Source organism: Anser anser (assembly GCF_964211835.1).
Source record: "Anser anser genome assembly, chromosome: 2".
In the NCBI taxonomy this organism is placed as follows: domain Eukaryota; kingdom Metazoa; phylum Chordata; class Aves; order Anseriformes; family Anatidae; genus Anser; species Anser anser.
The window spans coordinates 170141-191842 of NC_139721.1; the positions used below are offsets into that span (position 1 = coordinate 170141).

A 21702-nucleotide genomic window follows, 5' to 3' on the forward strand; every position below is an offset into this window, starting at 1 on the left:
TGTATAGGCAGCACCCTGCACAATATGTTGGCTCTTGTGAGTTTAAGATGCCAGTTCTCATTCACTGAAAAGTCAGCCTAATGCTTATTTCAGGGTTGTGAGTTCCACTAAAAGCCTAGCGCCTATCAATTTGATGGTACAATGCAACATCTAAGACCCTCTGTGAACCTAGTCTTAGACTGACAAGTGATGGGCTGTAACACTAACTTTTTATCCTTAAAATAGCTTTTGTTATTACCAAGTGAATTAGTTAGTCTGCAACATTTGTATATACCCCACAACAGCTGGTAATCAGCTTACTGCTAAAAGAGATGAGTCATTCTATTTCTAGTCAGGAACATACTTTTACACTGAAAACATCATGCTGAGCAAGATAAAATTCTAACAGTCTAAACAAATGAAGAAAAATTCTAAAATGTTCATGTAATCTGTCATTACAGAAATAACTACATTTCCAACATGTCTATTACAGAATGATACTAGAGAAGGTAGGTTTGTGAAAGGCTGGTGAAGCAAGAGATTATATGAATTACACAAAATAGGGCTAGCATATATCACAAATAGGATATATAACTATGAAGAGGGTAGAGTAGGATTAATATCTGAATCACTGGAGAGAGAACTGTTGTCTTGATCACTTCAGCAGGAACCTATCTGTGACTGAATCTGATTCAATACTAAAATGAAATAAGCATACACACAGTATCAATTTATGAATTTGTGCCTGTGTAACTGATTATAGTTTGTATCTGAAATAGTATACATATATAGAATGTGGAATAAGATCCACATCAGCTTTTTTTCCAGATTTGGTTGGTTCTTCCCTCCTTATTTTTTACACGGAAGTTTATTTTTAGGTTGAATTTCTCATGTTAAAATGATAAATTCTTTTGTTTCTTGCAAATTTCTCCATACCATATATAGTAATAGGGAAATTGGCTTATTTTCTTTCAGATCAGCATCTTCATTTCCCAAGATTTTCAACAAACCGTAAAACTATCATTAATTGTTAAAGATATGCAAATTATATACAGCCTGCTACCATGGGAGCTGGCATCCTAAAATAAAATATCAAGTTTTAAAGACCCTACTGAAGTTACCTTCAGGAACTGTTGCAGCCTTCTGCTTCTATCTGTCAGCCGCATACCTGAACAGGTTTTCTGAGCTTGCAGCCAACACCACAAGTGGTTAGTCATGAAACCAAAGCTTATGGAAACAAGAAATTCAGAAGTCTAGTTCCATAGAATCATTAAGGTTGGAAAAGACCTCCAAGATCATCTGTTTCAACCATATCCCCACCACTGATATCACCTGCTAGACCATGTCCCTAAGCACCATGCCCAATCTTTCCCTAAACACCCCCAGGGGCGGTGACTCCACCAGCTCCCTGGGCAACCCGTCCCAATACCTGACTACTCTTTCTGAGAAGAAATTTCTCCTAATTTCCAACCTAAACCTCCCCTGGCACAACTTCAGGCCATTCCCTCTAGGCCTATCGCTGGTTATCTGCAAGGAGAGGCTGACCCCCAGCTCCCCACACCTTCCTTTCAGGCAGTTGCAGAGAGCAATAAGGTCTCCCCTGAGCCTCCTCTTCTCCAGACTAAAGAACCCAGTTCCCTCAGCCACTTCTCACAGGACTTGTGTTCCAGGCCCTTCACCAGCTTCGTAGCCCTTCTCTGGACACGCCCCAGGGCCTTGATGTCTTTCTTGAAGTGAGGGGCCCAAAACTGAGCACAGTACTCGAGGTGCGGCCTCATCAGAGCTGAGTACAGGGGGACGATCACCTCCCTGGTCCTGCTGGCTACACTGTTCCTGATACAAGCCAGGATGCCGTTGGCCTCCTTGGCCACCTGGACACACTGCTGGCTTGTGTTCAGGTGAGCATCAACCAGCACCCTCAGGTCCTTTTCCTCTGCACAGCTTTCTAGCCACTCTGCCCCAAGCCTGTAGTGTTGCATGGGGTTGGTGTGACCAAAGTGCAGGAATCCGCACTTAGCCACGTTGAACCTCATCCCACTGGCCTCTGCCCATTGATCCTACCTGTCCAGGTCCCTCTGCAGGGCCTTCCTACCTTCTGGCAGACCCTTCTCATTCATCTCTTTAGATGGAAAAACAAACAAACAAACAAAAAACAGTTTGGCAATCCTGAGGAATGCCAAGCAGAGGCAGTCCAAATTAAGGAAAAAAAAAAAAAAAACAAACTTTATGCTCAATGGTTTCTTGGCCTCTGTCTCTACCTTCAATCTTGCAAGACAGTATAACACAACAGCATGAACCTACAGATTAATCTGTACTGTGTCTAATACTGCATGCTTAAGCTTGCTACCAAAGTCATACAAGAAAGTTGTGTGATAACACACTTCTGAGCTTGAACGTTCCATCAGGATTGCCAAACTGGGAAGATGTGCTAACAAATGACCCTCCCCCTCCTCCTCTAATGAATTGGAGTTACACAGTCTGGTAAGATACCGCTTGACTAAAACAGCATTTTACAGGCTGTAACACCCAGCTCAGCTGAAAAGCAGTTCTAAAACCATCTCTTTCTCCATTAATAAATTGTCAATTTCTTCTTTTATGGCCTTCCAGCTTCTTCTCTCAGCTCAACTTCCGATGCAATGCTTCCATTATACATAAGGAAACAAACCAATAACAAAGCACAACCAATAGGCTTGTAAAATGGTAAATATAAAAACTGGGTATGTTCTGCTGGACAAGACCATTACATAGGTAAAGAAAAAAAGTTGCTTATGATATTTTTTCGTCCTGTAAATCTTCGAAGAGGTGCCTCCTGTATTAGATTAGGCATTAGATTCAAAGAACCTGAAAAACAATTGTTTTTTAAATACATGTATATGTAGATTTTTCTTTCCTTGATTGAATTCAAGTATTGATTTTTCTATTTTTTGAATTTACTGAACGTGGAATTATTTTTTCATCTACTGAAAACATTCCCTGAGCCTGATAGAAAGAGACTCTGCTTTATTTCCATGGTTTAAGCATGTTGGCAATTTAATAACTTTATTTTAAACATACTGCAATAAAGTTGCCTGTTACCACATGACTTTACTGGACAAATTGTGCCATAGGAGTCATAGGAACATATTTCCACTCACTACCCCCAAAGAACATTGCCTATGGTATTATAGCCATCATAAATGTGTTACTTCCTCATTTGGCTTTGACAGTCAGTGATTATATGGTATTAAATAGTATTTCTATGATCATTTTTTGGTCTTGAAGGTCCCCAGGATTTTGGGCATGAATTTTCCCATCTTCTTATCTTTGGCATCTGTGTCATACTCCTCTTCGCTCTGACTTGTATGTTCATCCTTTTTGCAGAAAACCTCAAATCTACTGTAGACTCTCTTCTCCTTCCGCATATTCTCCATTTTTTTCAGAAGGGTATCTCTGTCTTCTGATGGTTGCCGCTGAAGATTTCGTTTTTGGCTTCCAAAACTCTCTGACCTATGGATGTTACAGCTTTTCTCCTTCTCACCTTTCCTTTCCAAGCTCGTAGTTGACTTAGAAAGATCAGGATTACTAGTGGATGGTAGTTGCTTGGCGAGTTCAGCTCTGTTCTTCTGACTGTTTGCAGATATTTGTTCCAAAATCACCTTGGTATCATCACGGAGATTGCTGCTGTACAGGATATTAGCTGTGGATGAAGGAAATCTCCCCTGTGTTGGTTGGTTGCTTTTGGGAGGAAGTGGTGTTGCAAATTTATGTTTTTCTTCCTCCATCATTTCCTGACAGTCCCCTATGGAAGATCTTTTGAGCCCCACAGGCTGTTTGTCAGATTTTCCACTCTCAGAAGTGGGTTCTTCCTCCAATTTCTTATCACCTTTTGGGTTCAAAAGCTGCTTCAACCGTAGTGATCCTTTTCTTAAAAATTCAATTGGATTTTGTTCCTGTTTTGAACAGTCTTCCTCAGATTTATTGAGAGAGCTGTCAGATCCTTGACTTTTAGATAAGTTTTCAAGAGCTGATGCAGTACTTGTCCTGACCTGTGGTTTCTTCAATTCTGTACTGACTAATTTTTGTGTGTCTTCTTTGAATGTCACTCTTTCCTTCTTTTCTGGAAGAGTCAATTTCTGAGTGTCTCCTACAAATATAAGACTCTCCTTCTCTGGAAGAGTGGGTTTATTCTCTATTGGGTAAAACCGAGATGATAATTTGTCCACCTTAGTGCTAATATGTGCTAGGGGATCTTTATTCAATGTGTCAACAAGCTGGGGGGTTGATGAAGCCATTCCAAATGATCTGTCAGCCTCTCCATGCACTTTATAAGTACTGCAGGAGTCTTTGGAGTCTAGAACCCTACTCTCCAGAATCTTATATTGCACAGATTTGGTACATTTCTTCTCTGTGTTCTGTGATTCTTCCTGGAGAAAACTGGAAACAGCTTTGGTGTGAGTGACTGTAGCTCGCTCTGTGTCTTTGCCCACAGCTTTGTACTTCTCTAAAAGTTCTGCCACTTTAGATGAGGTGGCTGTCTTTATAGTTTCATTATCTTTTGTCAGTTCACTGGACATTTGTTCTTTTTGGATCATCTGAACCTTTTCTATTGTTGTGTTAGGCTGATCTAACTTGGCAGCACTAAAAATCAGAGAGGACCTCAGTCTTGAGCTCCTCTGGATCAAAGGATTTATTCTGGACCTAAAGGCATCTTGTTTCAGTATAGGGGTTTCTTCACCTACTCTATCAGGATCTGCAAATTCTTTGGCACTGTCAACTCCCAGTGACTTGCTATTAAAAGACATAGGGGATTTGAATGCTGAGATGAGGTCAGTGGAGTGCTTTGTGAGGGTATCCCCAAGAACATCATTATATGCTTCTGATTCCATAGGCATTGGGAGACCTTCTTCTGGTTCTGACTGATATGCACTAAGGTATGACGAAATCCTCCAGTTACGTAAACCTGTTCTATTTTCCTGGGTGTTCTTGTCCTGATCTTGGTCCTCATCTTTGTCTTGTAGGAACAGGCGCTGTTCCAGGCTTTGTTTCTGTGTAGGAGAAGTTTGGCAAATAAATTTCTGTCCTATATTCTGCCTTCTTAACATCATTCCCATTGGGCCATTGCCTGCAGGGTTCAGCTGATCAGAGCCATGTCTCACTTCCCTGGAAGAATTTGAAGGTACATAATCCAGCCTTAAGGGGAAACCCTCCTGTGGAAAACTAGATTCAAGTTCAGGGTATCTGGGTCCCTCTCCATAGGAAAGAGGTCCTCCCTCTTCCAGTTCATTGAATCCTGGCCTACCACCTCGGATTCTCTCGAAGAGTCCCTGAGGTCTGCCAGAAAGATGGGGATGGTCAAACTGATACTGGTAGAACTGATCCTTCTGAAAATGACTAGACTGGATTTTAAATTCATCCATATTGTTCATGAACATCTGCCTGGCATACTGTTTAGAAGAAGCAAAATTTTCATATGTTCCTTCTGCAAAACTGTGTCTCTTAAAAGCATCTAACTCTAACTGCTTGGAACGGAGAAAACCCCTGACAGGATCCATTTGAGCATTCTCCATTTCTACCTTTTTATACATTCGCATGGCTGACCCCTCCACAGTATGGCGCAACATGTCATCCCGCCTGAAATTTGACAGGAAGTACCTGTCTGGATCAACTCTGTCCATAAAGGAGGGAAAAAGATTGTCATCCCTCTGGAACATCAGGGGTGCTTTTTTTGGAAAGAAGGGCATGTTATTGCCAAAGGGAGTCATGGCAAATGGGTTCTCTGCCTTTGCCAAGACATTGGCTGGAGGAACAAGAGGTTCTGACTGTGCAAACAAAATTCGGAATTCTTCATCAAAGCTGGCCACTAGCTCTCCCTGGAAGATGTGTGCAATGCTTCTGTGAATCTTCTCAAAAGACCACATAAAACTACAAAGAGAAACAGAAGTAAAAATAGTGTTAGCATCAAGTAACTCAGCTGTACTACTTCACATTAAACCATAAGCTTGTCTGAAAAAAATTCTCCTGATACTATGTACTGCTCAGGCAGCCATTCATTACACACTATTGTTCCCAGCCTCTGTAGTTATATATTTATTGGGCATCACAGCTTGGAAGAGGATTTTATCAGGCAATAAGTGACTACTGTTTTAAAAAAAAAAAAGCAATTATCACTAACAACGGCAAGACAGCTGATGATAAGCCATACCAGTGATGTGAAGTAGATGTTCTTGCAAATACTTTTTTTTTTTAACATCTAAAATTTTGTGCCCATCTTTAAAAAGGGCAAAGGGATGAACTATGGAACTACATCCAGTCACCCTTACCTCAGTCAGAGGGAAGATTGTTGTCATGGTTTTGGCTGGGATAAAGCATATTTTCTTCATAGAGACGTCTACGATGCTGTGTTTTGGGTTTTTGATGAAAATAATGGTGATAACACATGGATGTTTTTAGTTGTTGCAAAATACCACTTTCACTTAGTCAAGGATTTTTTCTATTTATGCTGCCCTGCCAGTGAGGGAGCTGGGGGTGCACAAGAAGCTGGGAGAGGACACAGACAGGACAGCTGACCCAGACTGACCAAAGATACCATATCGTATGATGTCACGCTCAGCAATAAAAGCTGGGAGAAGGAAGGAGGTAAGGGGAGACATTTTGAGTGATGGCATTTGTGATGAGCCCTGCTTTCACTGAAGTGACTGAACATCTGCCTGCCTATAGGAAGTAGTGAATTAATTAGGTAGTGATCAGGTTGCTCAAAGCTCCATCGAACCTGGCCTTGAGCACTTCCAGGGATGAGGCATCCACAACTTCTCTAGGCAACCTCTCCCAGTGTCTCAATATCCTTATCATGAAAAATTTCTTCCTTAAATCCAATTGAAGTCTATCATCATTCATTTTAAAACCATTGCCCCTTATAATGTCATTACAGGCCCTGGCAAAAAGTCTTTCTCCACCTTTTTTATGAGCCCCGCCTTAAGCTCATCAGCCAACAACCCCAGGTCCTTCTCCTCAGGACTGCTCTCAATCCAGTCATGGCCCAGCCTGTATTTGTGTTTGGGATTGCCCTGACCCAGTTGCAGGACCTTGCACTTGGCCTTGTAGAATTCCAAGAGGTTCACACAGGCCCAACTCTCAAGCTTGCCAAGGTCCTCAATAGTGGCCTCAACAATATGGTTTAATTTTTGGTTAGCCCTGAAGTGGTCAGGCAGTTGGACTAGATGAGCTTCTTTGAAGGTCCCTTCCAACTCAGCTCAGCTCAGCTCAACTCAACTCAACTCAACTCAACTCAACTCAGCTCAACTCTTCTGTTCTGTTCTGTTCTGTTCTGTTCTAATTTACTCTGAGACTGAATTACAAATGGTTTCTAATTTCAGCATAATAAAGGTTTACAACTGCCTTCCTATATGACGCTATTTGAGGAGGTTTTTGAGGCTGTGGTAGGGCAATATTAACAGACCAAAGTAAATTTTGGTTATGAGCAAAGATGTAACATAGGTTTCCCTCTAAGAACAGGAAATGGGATACAGTAACATACAACTCTTGATTGATATACTTGGGTATAACATGATTATAGTCAAGTCATTAATAAAGACGACATGGGTAATTCCATTAAAGTAACTTGCTCTTGAAATGTAAAGGCATACTCCTTGGTCTCTTTAACTGTTCTGCTTTGGAATGAGTTGTTGGGTTAGGATTGGTTTGTTGGTTCAGATGGCTTTTTTTGTTGACACTTTTTTTTGAGGCAGGTTTAAAAATTCCTCATTTGGAAATGCTGAAACACTGCTTTACCCAGCAAACAGCCTATTACTCACTGAGGTTGAGATATAACATTGCAGGAATTCTCACCTGTAGTTGCCGCTCAGCACCACCATGCAGTCCACCAAGAGGAATTTCTCTTTCACATGACCTTTGAAAGACATCCCTGTGCGGCAGTAGTAGGTTGGGCCAGAAACTGTCCTCACCCTTAGGAACTGGAAACCAGACAAGGCACTGACTCAGTTGCACGCTGTTACTTCACTCCCCTAGTCCCTCTTTCTTCCCCTTGCTCTTTTAATGTCCCTCCTGCCACCATGGTTATACTTCAGCACTAGCAATTCTGTCTGCATACACAGTGGATAAACAACCCTCTTTATCACTGTGTCCTCAGCCTTCAGTCCTGTATTGTTGTGCCAGCTCTCCTGGCTCCTCTTATATTTCTTTAGCCTCTGGCCCAGCTTTCCTATTTCTCAGGTCTTTACTGTAATGACAGCACAGTGTGCTAGGACATACCCTCCTCAGGATGGGAATTGGCGGGGGGGAGGGGTCTTTGGTTTTCTCACCTCTACGTAGTTAAGATTGACTCTGCATTTAGCAGCTGTATCAAGGAAAAGCTGAGAATTCATTTCATCAAGCAAGATGTACACGGGCACTCTGCGAGCAGCAGCATCCAACACCTCAAACAGCAGATCCACATCAGTGAAAATGTCCATCACTATGGCTACCACCTAGGAAAAGAATGCAAGAAAGTCTTCAGAGACCTGTGTATGCCTATGGCCTGCCTGTTCATGTCCCCCAGCCCTCACATTCCAAGGCTGCACTGCTGCAATGGCTCCATTTCAACTTCCTATTTAAACACTGTGGGCTCCAGAATTGGAAACAGAATTGTTATCTGATGTACATATTGTGTATATGAAGGTGCGAGGTGAGGGTAAAACCTCACTGTAACTGATCATTCCCTTACTCGTTAACCCCATGATCACAGCAGGCATTTTCTGGCACCAGAACCACATTGGAAGGATCTATTGGGCTGCTTGGCCACTACCTCCTCATTCCCTCAAACACATAAGTCATTTTTAAATAACTACCTCACCAATGTTTATTCAGTCACTTTATAGCTACCTCTAAAAGCTGTTAGATGGGAAGTAGCTTCAAAAAACAAGTAGCTTTAGAAAGCTACTAGTAGCTTTTCTACCAGATTTTAATAGCTGCTTTTCTAGAGGCTTTAGAAAACAAGACATATGAGGAGTGGCTGAGGGAGCTGGTGCTATTTAGTCTTGAGAAAAGGATGCTGAAGGGAGACTTCATTGCTCTATACTACTACTTGAAAGGAAGTTGCAGCGAGGAGGGTGTTGGTTTCTTTTTCTGAGACGACAATTGATACGAAGCGAGGCAATGGCCTCAAGCTGTGCCATGGGAGGTTTAGATTGGATACAGGAAGTATTTCCTCATGGAAAGAGTGGTTGGGCATTGGAACAGGCTGCCCAGGGAGGTGGTGGAGTCCCCATCCCTGAAGGTATTTAAGAGACATGCAGATGTGGTTTCGCAGTGGACTTAGTATTAGGTGGCTCGTTGGACTTGATGATCTTACGGGTCTTTTCCCCATAAATGACTAAATGACTCTATGACTCTATGATTCAAAGCTCTGTAGGATCTCCCGGTACTTCCCAACTCTTATCAATGGATATAAATACCTGATGGGAAGGAGTAAGGAAGGCAGAGTCAAACTCTTCTCAGCGATACCCAGTGAAAGGACAAGACACATTGGACACAAATTGAAATATAGGAAATTCCAGTTACAGATAAGAAAAAACTCTTTCACTGTAAGGGTGATTGAAGACTGCAACAGGTTACCCAGACAGATAGTGGAGCCTCCACCCTTGGAGATACTCAAGGACACATCCTAAGTAACTTTCTCTAATTCACCCTGCTTTGAGCAGAGGAGATGGACTAGATGATCTCCAGAGGACACTTTCCAACCTCAGCTACTATGATTCTGTGAACTCTTATCATGCTTTAGTATGGCCTTCCACACTTTTCCATGAGTCCAGAGAGCAAAGACTCAAAGACTAGCTTTGATGCAGTAAATGGTAGTTTTAGAATCATCTTTCCCCTCTGTCAGGTCCTCGGAGCAAAGTTAAGGAAATTAGCAGTGGATCTGATGCATCCTTTCGCACACATACAACCTTTATCTCTGCTCTAGTTGGACTGTTTCATGTCTCACCTGTTGAGCTGCTCGAATCATTCTGCGAGCCTCCTCCTTAATGCTGGGATTGTCTGGGGGTGGCGGTTGCACAAGGGTCGTCACTTCTGTTCCCCTGAACCCAAAGACCATTGGCCAGCCTAGGTCAAGCTCAGGAACAGCAAGGTCCGAGTTCATAGGCCAGTATGTCCCAGAGGATCCATCCATGTCATTGTCACCTGTGGTGTCTGTGCTACCTTCCTGATTGGCATACTGGGGTTTCTGGAGATTCTGTATGATGTGATCCACCTCTGAGTTGCAAAGAAAATCAGGGGCTGCTTCCTCTGCTAGGAAGCGTTCGTAACTTTCTTTGCCCTCTTCAGTAAGGACATCCAGAGCTAAGCGGTAATACTCCTTGTAATGTGGGGGAAGGTAGTTAGGGTCAAGGGGATTGTCCCCCTGTGAGGAGCTTTGAGATCGACGAGCCATGAGGGGAGGGAGAGCTGTAAGGAAAAAAAGCCAACAATGAGAACAGCAGTCAGGCCAGGAGTTTCAGTCCAGTGACACACCAATCCTCATAAATGGTGAAGGTTGAGGGGTCATGATGACAAAATCAAAAGAGAAGAGAATCAAAGTGCAGAGTAATGTTGGAGATAGTTCATTCATAATCAATGAACACCCTAAATTAGGCAAAGGTGGTAATCAAATAATTACTTTAACATGGTTAAACGTAACATGAGCAAAGTAAGGAACAAATCAATTAGGGCATCACAGCAATGAACAAAGATGATGCATATAACAGAATGCCCAGCTTTCTCTTTCAGGCTGCTGATAGCTAAGCTTAAACGTGTCTTTTATTTTAAACCTACCTTTTTTTTCCTCTGAAGAGCAATGCTGCTGGTTATTATCTGAACTCCACTGAAACTCATTTCCAAATGCTATTAAGATGTTATTGTGTGCAACATGGTAGTAAATGCAAATGCACACGCATGCCTACAAATGCACCCATTGAACCCTTAGAAATTATGTGTTATAATCACCTCAGTATATGAATAGAAGCAAGAGTTTAAGGCGAATGCAGGCAGGTATAAGGATTTCTTACTGTTGTAGCATGGTCAGAAGTCAGACAAGGCCTCAAGATATCCATGAAGAAATGAAAACAAGTGATATGATTGCTTCTTCAATCTCCTGATGGAAAAATCTGGGATTTTGGGAAAATCTGAGCTGAAGGGGCTTATATCCAATATTTGACAAATACTTGCCTGTAGGGAACCCATTACTTGAGACTCAAGACAAACCAGTGATTTTAACCAGTTTTTGGAAGAAAGGCTTGTCATGGCACAAATATAACTCACATAATAACAACCAACTGATCTGCAAAGAGCTCCAAAGCTCTTTGGCTTTTGACCCTCAATTAATGCCAATGCTCAGACACACTTTTTCTGCTCCATCACTAATACACCAACAGAAGCTTCCTCAAAGTCAAAAAAAAAAAAAAAAAGAAAATGACAGTCCTAGACCTAGACCAAGTTGCTTTAATAGGGACTGTGAGTACAGAGGGTGAAAGTGGCTCCTATTGCCATTACCATTCAACAGAGATGATACTTCCCAAAACAGAAAGGATTGCCATTGATGTGGGAGGAAGGAAAATGACTTCAGGCCCATACTATCACTTTTATTAATCACTTTAAGAGAAAACCTACAATAGTTTTGAGATAAAGCCTGGGAGGACTTTCCCGTCCGAGTCCCTGCAGATCACAGATCAGTGAATATCACAAGTTACTCCTACCTCAGACTGTAATTCTTGGTAGAGCTGCATGGTACAACAGGAAAGAATATGGTCTTACTATAACAGACTGAATCTAGCAAGCACCTGTGTAAACTACTCCAACAGATAATCGTCTTTACAGTCTACACTCTAGCTATTTGTAATCTGAAATACCCAGCTTTATCTTCCCAGTCTAATTCTCATTTCGTCTTTTTTTCTCTTAGAATAAAAAGCAGACTACTATATACCTCCATTTTGGTGTGCTCATGTCAGTTATGTACTAGCTCTTAACTATTATAAAAGTGTCTTTAGCTCTTCATTTTAAGGAAATGTTCCCAGAGTTAAATTAATTCTTGGACTTTCCCTTGTTTAACATTCTTCCTGAAACAGACCACAACATTGAAGCAATGAAATAATTAATATTTCAAATAGCAGCATCCTCATTTTTCTTCTCTTAGCTGACATTATCCACTTTTGTAGTACAAAATTCTTAGTCACAGCATTCCACTGGAATTTAATGCTTAGACTCCATGCCCCATGGAGTTCCACAGCTCCACAGGGGTCCCAAGGGCTATGCTGGAGTCCATGCTGTTCAACATATTCAGAAACAATCCATAAAGGGGATGAATAGGCATGCAGATGACAAACTCCTAATAATGCTAGCTTGCTCAGAACAGTGACAGCCAACTGCAAAAACTAAAAGAACGACGAAGCAGAAGAACCTCATCGTACTGACTGGACAATAAAAATAGCAAAAGAGAATATAACGCTGATAAATGCAAAGTGACAAAATAACCTTAATTTTATATTTTATTAATATATCAATACTGTTATAAATCGAGATGACAAAGATAAACCTTTAAAGGAAAAGTGTCAGCTAATACTAAGCATTGTTTAATAAAGAATACAGATTCAGAGGAACTTACAACCTAAACCTGTTGCAAATATGAGTCTCATTCCTCCCATCTCAAAAAGGCTATTATAAATGTGAACTATGATTCTTTAGCCTACAGAAGAGGTCTACAAAATATGAGAAGGAACAGCTGTCTATTTCCTCCTCCACTACAAGAACTAAAAGGGCTTCAACTGAAACTAGCAGGGAGTGGGTTCAAATTGAACACCAGGAAAGCTTTTGCTCAATTGTTCTTACTCTGCGGAACTCCTTCCCACAGGATGTTTTAGATATCAAAATTTTGCCAGTGTTCAAAAAACAATTAACATCTCAATGGAAAAGAAGAAAATCCTTTGAAGACCATTAACTATAAAGATACTGCTATGGATCTACTCTGACTGACTACTCTGGAGTATTGCTACTCTTCTCTATGCATCTGTGCTTGCCATGCTTGGCAAGAAAATACTAGATGTACATGTAACAGTGCTTCCCCTCTTATTTTGACTCTTGTTGTTGCCATCATCACTGCACACTAGGATGTAGAATTCTGTTTTCACTTCAACACAGCATCCAGCTGTATTGACATACACACAGACCATATGAGTCTACTTAAACATGTGATTCATATTCTGTAGCAACAAACATTTCACCATGTTGTTCAGTTTCTGACTGCTGACAAAGACCAAGTATCTCTGAGTCAAGAACTAATCACTGAAAAGCAGTCTTAGAAAGGCCTTTTCCCAACTGCATGAAAAAATACCCACCTAAGACTAAACTGTAGAATAAAAAAAAAGTTGGACCCATCCCCATGCAAATCACGAGCCACTGGTATTATCTCCTCTGTCTCTCATAAACCGTGGGTGTGTAAGTTGTCATTTCCCACCAGCAAAGTAAGCCTCACTGGTGAGGTATGTGTGTACCACGGAGTCTCTGTGTGAAGCTCAAGCGGATAAGTGTTGCTGAACCTGGACTGACTTAATGCAGAGCCTGCCTGGATACGTATGTGCATCATTTCTGGAGCAGGAAGCATAAGGCACATTGTGCAGGGTAACAAATAACCAGGTTGGGATGGACTTATGCAGGTACAGCTGGGCTTGTAAGCATGGCTTCAGCACCACTGCTGCAGTAGGTGAGCTGGTAGTGATGGGGCTGAGGAGATGGTGATGGCAGCAGGAGATGGTGCTGGTGCCTGTGGTTAAGGGGAATTCAGCAGAGCAGCTGTGGCTGTGGCCTGGGCAGGAGAGAAAGAGTACAGGAAGTTGGATACAAAAAGATGAGGAAAATTGCCAGTTTTCTTTAAGTGGACGTATTGGTTGGCTCCAAGGTTTGCTTGTCCCTTGTACCTCTGACAGTGGGCAACACTAAGTGCCCAAGGAAGCATATATGGGCACGACAGACATATGATACTGTGCCAGAACACTCTTCCACTATCCAACAATTTGTGGCTGGAAAGGTAGGTCAGGAAACAAAGGGAAGGGTAAGTAGGGTCGTTTTTACAATAGGGGAAGTCACGTTCCCTAAGGATTTGTGGTAGTCAAATGTATTCATGAACAAGCAAGAACATATCAGTGAAAAAATACTTTTGATGAAAAAGAAAAACCATCCTCACGCTTTTCTTTAAGCCATTGGCCACAGGGAGAAAACAAACACAGAGCTGGAAGAACTCCTGGTATGACTGAATATAGCGATCACAGGTGAGGTGGGAGAGCCAGTCCCAGGAGGGTCAGTGGTCTGTTAGAGGCATTCAGAAGGGGACTCGAGTTTCTCATGTAACAGGGAAAGACATCTGCACTCGGCTGTGCTGGCACGCTAAAAACAGCCTCTTACGAGGGCGTTGCCTCCGCCCATCCGTGTCGGAGGCTATCATTTCGCTGCGTGTGCATTAAGGAGTGTCGGCCTCGGCTGTGAACGCACAGGGTGTCTGCTAAGCCGGGCTCTGTGCAGGCTGGGCAGAGGGTGTGGTGTGGCCGGAGGGCAGGCAGGGAGCAGGTTTGTCAGCACCCAGCCTCGGACACGTGTTGGGCCATCAGCTTTCCTGCTGCCAGCCCAGACTATCTCCCACCCAGCGCCATGCTGAGGAGACTCCAGCCCCCGGAGGATCGCCACAGAGACCGGCGCTGGCCGCAGCGCGCCGAGGCCGGGCCTGCCAGGCCCCAGCCGAGCACCCGGGGCACAGCTCGGGGAGGCGGAGCCAGGGCGGTTTCCGACGTCACCTTTACCTGAGAAAACAGACCCTGAAGGCCGCAGCAAACACCTGAACTGGATTAGACCAAACACCGGAGCGTGAACAGTCCTGTGGCTGAGTAACAAGGCTGGAAAATCTGCACCGTCACCCTCTTTGGCGAGCAAGGCGAGAACTGAGGGAGATGCTGTGTCTTATTTCAGCCAGCTCCTTCTGCTTAGAAGTTAACGCTGAGAAAGCACCACTAAATTCCACTTGGAGAGAACTTGCAGCCTGCTGAGTGTGCCATTCCTGTGTTTGCCCAGGCAAAGCTCTAATCGTGACCCCTCCTCATTTCCTACAGGTACTTTTAATCTCTTCCCAAATACATGCACAAATCTGAGAACCATGAAATAAAACCCAGAAATTATGTCTGCCACTATAAACATAAGTACCTCTGAGCTGCAAGGACAGAAGAACAAGTCCCTCACAAGTGGGAACAATAAATTTAAGCATAGCTACAGTGTTTGACCATTATGCTGTTCCCAAGGAAAGGCAGAAAAGCTGAAAAGCAGTATCTTTTTCCCCCCAAGGATTCCGTAGATTATGCAGAGCCTGAGTGTGAGGAAATTTCAGATTTGGCTCACTTTTCAAGTATAGCTGCCATGTACTCTGATTTCCCTTCCCTTCCCTTCCCTTCCCTTCCCTTCCCTTCCCTTCCCTTCCCTTCCCTTCCCTTCCCTTCCTTTCCTTATGAAGTTCAGGAAGGTTCTGAACATTTCATATTTCTGTCTGGATTGTCTGACAAGTGGTTTGCAGCAGCAGCTGTAACTGGGCAGCCTGCTATATAGAGGAAGGGTTCATAGATAAAGGCTACATTACTTCACAGAAGCCCAGTGCCCCCAGGTAGTGCCAGACTAATAGCACTAGGGCTGCACAGAAGGTTGTGCACATGCAATGTGGCTGATACACTTGGGACACTTTTACAGCTGCATGGGTAGTACATGTAAGCAGAGCAGCAATTTCAACTACCTGTACGCACTTTGCTTGCTGTGCACGCAATGGAGTATTTCTCTTCACAGAATCGTAGATAGATCTGTTTTGAAACAGCTTAAACAATACCTAAGCAGGAGTTTATTTAAAAAATCTCTTAAATATTCTGCAACACTTAAAAATAACTTACTGAATGGGATTGTGGAGTGTGAAAGCAGTAGGGCAGTTCCTGGGAAGGCATTCAGAAAGATAGGATTCTGTTGCATGAGTGATGCAATTGCTGGTATATCAGAAGTGGAACAAATCTCTGCACCTAATGTTTGTGCAAGATGGAAAACTGACAGTCTAACGATACAGATTTAGTTCATGGGGAATATATACAGTCTCAAGAGCAACTGGTTGTGTATACGTCTGTAAAGATTACTGCAGCTTTTGGATCCAGCCAAAAATTGAAGAGGTTGAAATTTCTGCACAAAAGGAGAAAAAGCTTCAGCAAATCAAGATCTCTGTATCTGTTGCATCAAAAACATAGGTAGCTGGTTTCCTGGCCCAAAAGGACACTATACAGGCATTTCTGTTCATGTGAGAAGAGAGGTGTGTGATAATATACAGTTATATTCTATATGGCATTTTTCCTTAAGGCTGCTAATCTAGAGTGCTTTCTAGTTAGTAGCTGTAAGCGTTTATGTGGCTACAAAAATGTTTAAATGGGTAAGGTGATGTGCTGTGCTTTGTATGTTTTTTGAATGCTGCAGAATTGGCTGTCATTCTTCAATTCCCTGTTCTGTGGCAACAACATAATATGTTGATGAATTCTCAGCTTGCATGAATAATGTTGCTTTTTCTCTACCTGTATCATTGATATGGTGTATTTGCACTACACCATTTTTAAGCCCCAAAAAGTATGGGTAGTTTCTGTGAAGAAATCTCCCAGGAACACTCAGCAATGGCATCATCCCAATAACCTCCCTTTGGCTTCTCACATGATGCTATCTACAATGAACATATCCCATGCTGTATATGGCAAAAGATGCACAAAATGACTGTTACTCTTTCAGTAGTCTTTAAAACTACTTTCCTGTCAGGGTAAGCAGGAGGAAAGAAGTTAGCTGCAACTTCAAATGTCATTATCTTTTGTCATATGGTAAACATGAGCTGATCTCAAATCAGTGAATAAGTAAAAGTTTACAAAAGTCATTTAGGTAGCTCCTGGGCAGAAACACTGCTAGGAATGGTAATTCACTATGGTACAGCACAGTCACCAGAGCTTTTGGATTCCATGCAATTGCAATCTTAGCAAGCATACTCCTGTTACAGTCCATCTTGCAGAATTTCTCCAGGCCCTTATAAAATTTTAGTTAATGTATTAGTGTTTTTTTTTCTTAAAGTTACAACTCCTGGGAATAGCTATAGGAAACTTGCAGAACTCTGAGATACTGTTTCAAATTTGGTGTGGTTAAGCTGCCATCTCCAAAACTGTCTCTAGTTTTAGGTCAAATAAGCCAGCATTTGATGAGCAATTCCCCTGCAAAGTAGCAGAAATTATTACATACCATTTATGGCTAATGCTGGTTTCCCACAGTACAGTTTCATATATATATATATATATATATGTATATATATATATATATATATACACTACCTCTTTACAAAATAAAAGGATACTAAGATATTTCAAAGCATCCAGAGGAAGGCAACAAAGCTGGTAAAAGGGCTGGAATGCATGTCCTTTGAGGACACTTGGGTTGTCTAGTCTGGAGAAAAGAATGCTAAGGGGCGACCTCATTGCTCTCTGCAGCTTCCTGAGGAGCTGAAATGGAGAGGGAGGTGTTGGTTCTTCTCCCTGGTAACCAATGATAAAATGTGAGGGAATGGCACAAAGCTGTGTCAAAGGAGGTTCAGACTGGACATTAGGAAAAATTTCTTTACTGTGAGGGATGTAGAACACTGGAACAGGCTTTCACGCAAAGTGGATGATGCCCCATGCCTGTCTGTATTCAGGAGGCATTTAGACGATGCCCTCAGAAATACGCTCTAACTTTGGTTAGCCCTGAAGTGGTCAGGCAGTTGGACTAGATGATCTCTGTAGGTCCCTTGCAATTGTTCCTAATGATATGTTTTAACTTTGGATTGGCCTTGAAGTAGTCTGAAATGGACTTGATCTTTGCAGGTCCCTTGCAACTATTCTGTTCTGTTCTGTTCTGTTCTATTCTACTCTACTCTACTCTACTCTAAATTATCCTATCCTATCCTATCCTATCCTATCCTATCCTTTCTTTCCTATCCTATCCTATCCTATCCTATCCTATCCTATCCTATCCTATCCTATCCTATCCTATCCTATCCTATCCTATCCTATCCTATCCTATCCTCATTTCATTCCATTCCATTCCAATCCTGTTCTTCTGTTAACTAGTTTTGATCCATTCAAACTGTTAGTTATCACAGTGTAATGCTGCACAGAAATGTTGTTCAGTATCAATTCACATGCCACAGAGACAATTAGAGATATTACTAAATATGCAGTATTACCTCGTTATTGTTTGACTCCAGAACTGGGTATTTCGTTATTTATTTTGTAGGGCATTCAGGACCTAGAATGCCAGGAGGGGCAGCTAAGAACAAGCAGTTCCTCATTCTATCTTAAATCTGTGGCAGTTATCATGTAGGAGTTCTGGAAAGAAAAAAATAAAGGAAGTATTTAGCAGAAGAAGCAAAATCAGGGACAGAGCTCTGTGAAATGGACAGCCCATCTGGGCCCTTACTTCCTTAGAACTCATTGTCAAAGGCTCTCATTAAAGTCAGATGGCTACTCTTTGCTTTTATGCCTTTGTTCCTTTAATGGGAATTCACTGGATACCTTGTCAAATTTCCTGAATCCATAGTAATGGAAGATTAGGGCACACATTATTTATTAGTATTCTTGCATGATGGCTGGATTTTCCCAGAAGATTATGGTAACATCTAAAACAAAAGAGGAACACCAAGAAGTGGATTGTCCTGTTGCTTGATCTTCAGCTGCAAATCTCTTTATAGCAGCTTCTTGTACCCCAGAAAAAAAAAAAAAAAGACACCATATATTTGGAAATCTGAACTACTGTAACTGCCGAAGAAACTGAGTCACAAACTGAAAATATACCAAATGTATATGGAAACCTGTAACTACTGTTATTAGAGAACTTTACTTATTTATGTGTTTGTTTATTCAATTACATTAGGAATTTCACTTTATTCAATTTGCTAGCCACTGTTTAAAAAATTTAATGACACAAGCTGTGGGGAATCTAGTGAAAAATTAAGATGCTAAAAAAAATAATTATGTGGTACCACCATGATGTTCTTGAGAGTATTTATAGAGGGTAATGTGATGTTCTGTATTGGAGTTATAGTTCAGGAACTGAATTGTGTATGTTTACAGGAGAAGAGCTCATATAAATCAATTACTCCAGCTTCCAGAGTTGTGAGCAGCCATGTGACAAACAATCAGTTCAAGAAGAGCCACTGACCATCCTTTCTTTGATTCATATGACAAGTACTGAAAAAAGTTAAGATCCTTAGTACCGAAGCCACAAAGCCATAAAACCTGCAATGTACTATCAGAAGGGAACTGGAAAGATCAAGCACACCACCAAAGTCCTTCACACCTTCAGCAGCTGCAACTTTATCTGGAAAAATATCTCAGGAAGCATACTGCCCCTACATTGTACAAGAAAGCAAAGGGCCCCTCTTATGGGGGGCCCCTCAGTATGACCTGGGAGAAAATTTCAGCAAAAATTTCAGCAAATATTTTAAACTTGATTTTATGAGCAGAACACACCAGTATGGGGCGTGAGAAGTTATTTCAAGCCATTAAACATGCTGGCATATGCCACCAATTAATTTCCTGTGTAATCCCTGTTGTCTTAGAAAAACCCAAGCCATATTAGGTAGCAAGGGGAAAAGTTCAAACTTCTTCCCGGTATGCAGTCCTTAAGCATTGGGTAAACTGAATATAAATAAAGTACAAACTATAACCAGGGGAGCAATTCAGGGGTCTACATACAGCTGTTTAATGTCACTCTGGATGCCCTAAGGTACCTTGCCCGGCTTCCATCTGCTGGTCAAGAAGGGTGCGAGTCTCTCACAGGGCTTGTGCCACATCTGCCATGTTTCAGATACCTTAAAGCACCTAAAAGACACTAAACATCTAAGTTTAGGAAAAAGGATTGCTCCCCAACAGTCAGATTTGTTAACTAAATGCCAGTGTATAAAATGTCCACATGCAAAAGAATTGCTTTGTAATCCCCTCAATAAAATGGAATAAAATGGAATGAGTATGGGATGAGATTCATCTCTTAATACAAACACATTTGGTCAAGTCTTCTCTTAATCTTTCTCCTAGACACATGTCCTGGTTTCAGTTAGGACAGATTAACTGTATCCTAACTGAAACCAAGACAACACATTAAAAATCAGTCTTCCAAAATTTCACTCCTCAGTCTTCAGTTTTTAACTCCAAGATTACCTTTATCCTATCATATATGAAGGGTTGTTGTGAATGGAGTTAAATACAGTTCATGGCCAGTCACAAGTGGCATTCCCCGGGGCTCAGTACTTGGTTTTGTTTAATATTTTTATCCGTGATATTGATGAGAGGATTGAGTGCACCCTCAGTAAGTTGGCAGATGACACCAAGTTGAGTGGGATTGTTGATTTGCTTGAGAATAAGAAGGCTCCGAAGAGGGATCTGGACAAGCTAGACTGATGGGCCGCATCTGCGTGTATGGCATTCAACAAGGCTAATGCCGTGAGTTGCGCTTGGGTCAGAACAACCCCATGCAGCGGTACAGGCCTGGGGAAAACTGTCTGGAAAAGGCCCTGGGGGCCTGTTCGACAGGCGGCTGAATGGGAGCTGGCAGTGTGCGCAGGTGGCCAAGAAGGCCAATGCCATCCTGGCCTGCATCACAACTAGTATGGCCGGCAGGACGAGAGAAGTGACGGCCCTCTGTACTCAGCTCTGGTGAGACAGCACCTCGAGTACTGTGTTTGGCTTTGGGCCCCCTCAGTACTTTAAGGACACTGAGTTGCTCAAGGGTGTGCAGAAAAGGGCAAAGAAGCTGGTGAGGGGACTGGAAAACAAGAGGTGAGGAGCGGCTGAGGGGCCTGGGGCTGTTTGGTCTGGAGGAGGCTGAGGGGAGACCTCATCGCTCTCCACAACCACCTGAAAGGAGGCTGCAGCGAGGAGGTGCCGGTCTCTTTTCTCAGGTGGCAAGTGAAAGCATATGAGGGTAGGTTTAAATTAGTTTTCAGGAAGAATTTCTTCATGGAAGGGGTGGTTAGGCTTTGGAACAAACTGCCCAGGGAGGTGGTAGAGTCCCCATTCCTGGAGGTACTTAAGAGACATGTGGATATGACATTAGGGGTATGGTTTAGCAGTGACTTGTAGTTTTAGGTGGATGGTTGGACTTGATAATCTTAAAGGTCTTTTCCAACCTGCTTCTGTGATTCTATACAATCCACTGTCAAGATTCAGCTTGAACCTTTCAATACATTATACCAGAACCTGCTGAGCAGGTAGTTTCAGCATTTTCAGTCTTTAAACAGCTGATAAAGAAATTAGAGCAGGTTTTTCACTTTTTCAGTTATATTTTCACACATCTACAGTAGGGCAGACTGCTCTCACCTAACTTCAGGCCTCTCTACTGTAGGCATCTCCGTAAATGACTGGTGTCCATACTCCTATTACCAACCACCAAAATTTGTCAATACAGTGAAGTGAGGAATTGTCTCACACTAAAGTAGACTACTACATCAAAGCTGATGAATCCTACAATCACTGTACGACATTTTGCGAGCCCCCAAACTGTACTAATAGCTCTTCTGTACTTTGTTCATGGTCCATTATAAAATGCATCCAGGACAGCTGAACACAGTATTTTGATTGTTCTCTTACCAATGCTGTATTTAAGATAAAACTGCCTCCCTACTCCTGTTTGTACATCTGTGGATATTGC

At 42.2% G+C, this 21702-nt stretch overlaps 1 protein-coding gene and 1 long non-coding RNA gene across 5 annotated transcripts in view; one reads left to right on the forward strand and one right to left on the reverse strand.

The window, feature by feature from the left end:
- Window positions 1–21702, forward strand: part of LOC310895267 — a 67370-nt gene that overhangs the window by 44308 nt on the left and 1360 nt on the right. The window lies entirely within an intron of this gene.
- Window positions 2963–21702, reverse strand: part of FAM83H (family with sequence similarity 83 member H) — a 30330-nt gene continuing 11590 nt past the window's right edge. For 2 of the 4 annotated variants that reach the window (XM_083826322.1, XM_083826325.1), the window contains exons 2-5: window positions 9938–10398; window positions 8277–8441; window positions 7804–7928; window positions 2963–5880 (exon numbers count right to left, since the gene is read on the reverse strand). In XM_083826322.1, coding sequence (XP_083682448.1) covers window positions 3222–5880; window positions 7804–7928; window positions 8277–8441; window positions 9938–10384 — 3396 coding nt within the window. In that variant the 5' untranslated portion in view covers window positions 10385–10398 and the 3' untranslated portion in view covers window positions 2963–3221. Of the gene's footprint in view, window positions 5881–7803; window positions 7929–8276; window positions 8442–9937; window positions 10399–18241; window positions 18384–19786; window positions 20144–21702 lie in introns of those variants that run through there. The other 2 variants (XM_083826324.1, XM_083826323.1) reach the window with 2 other exon arrangements.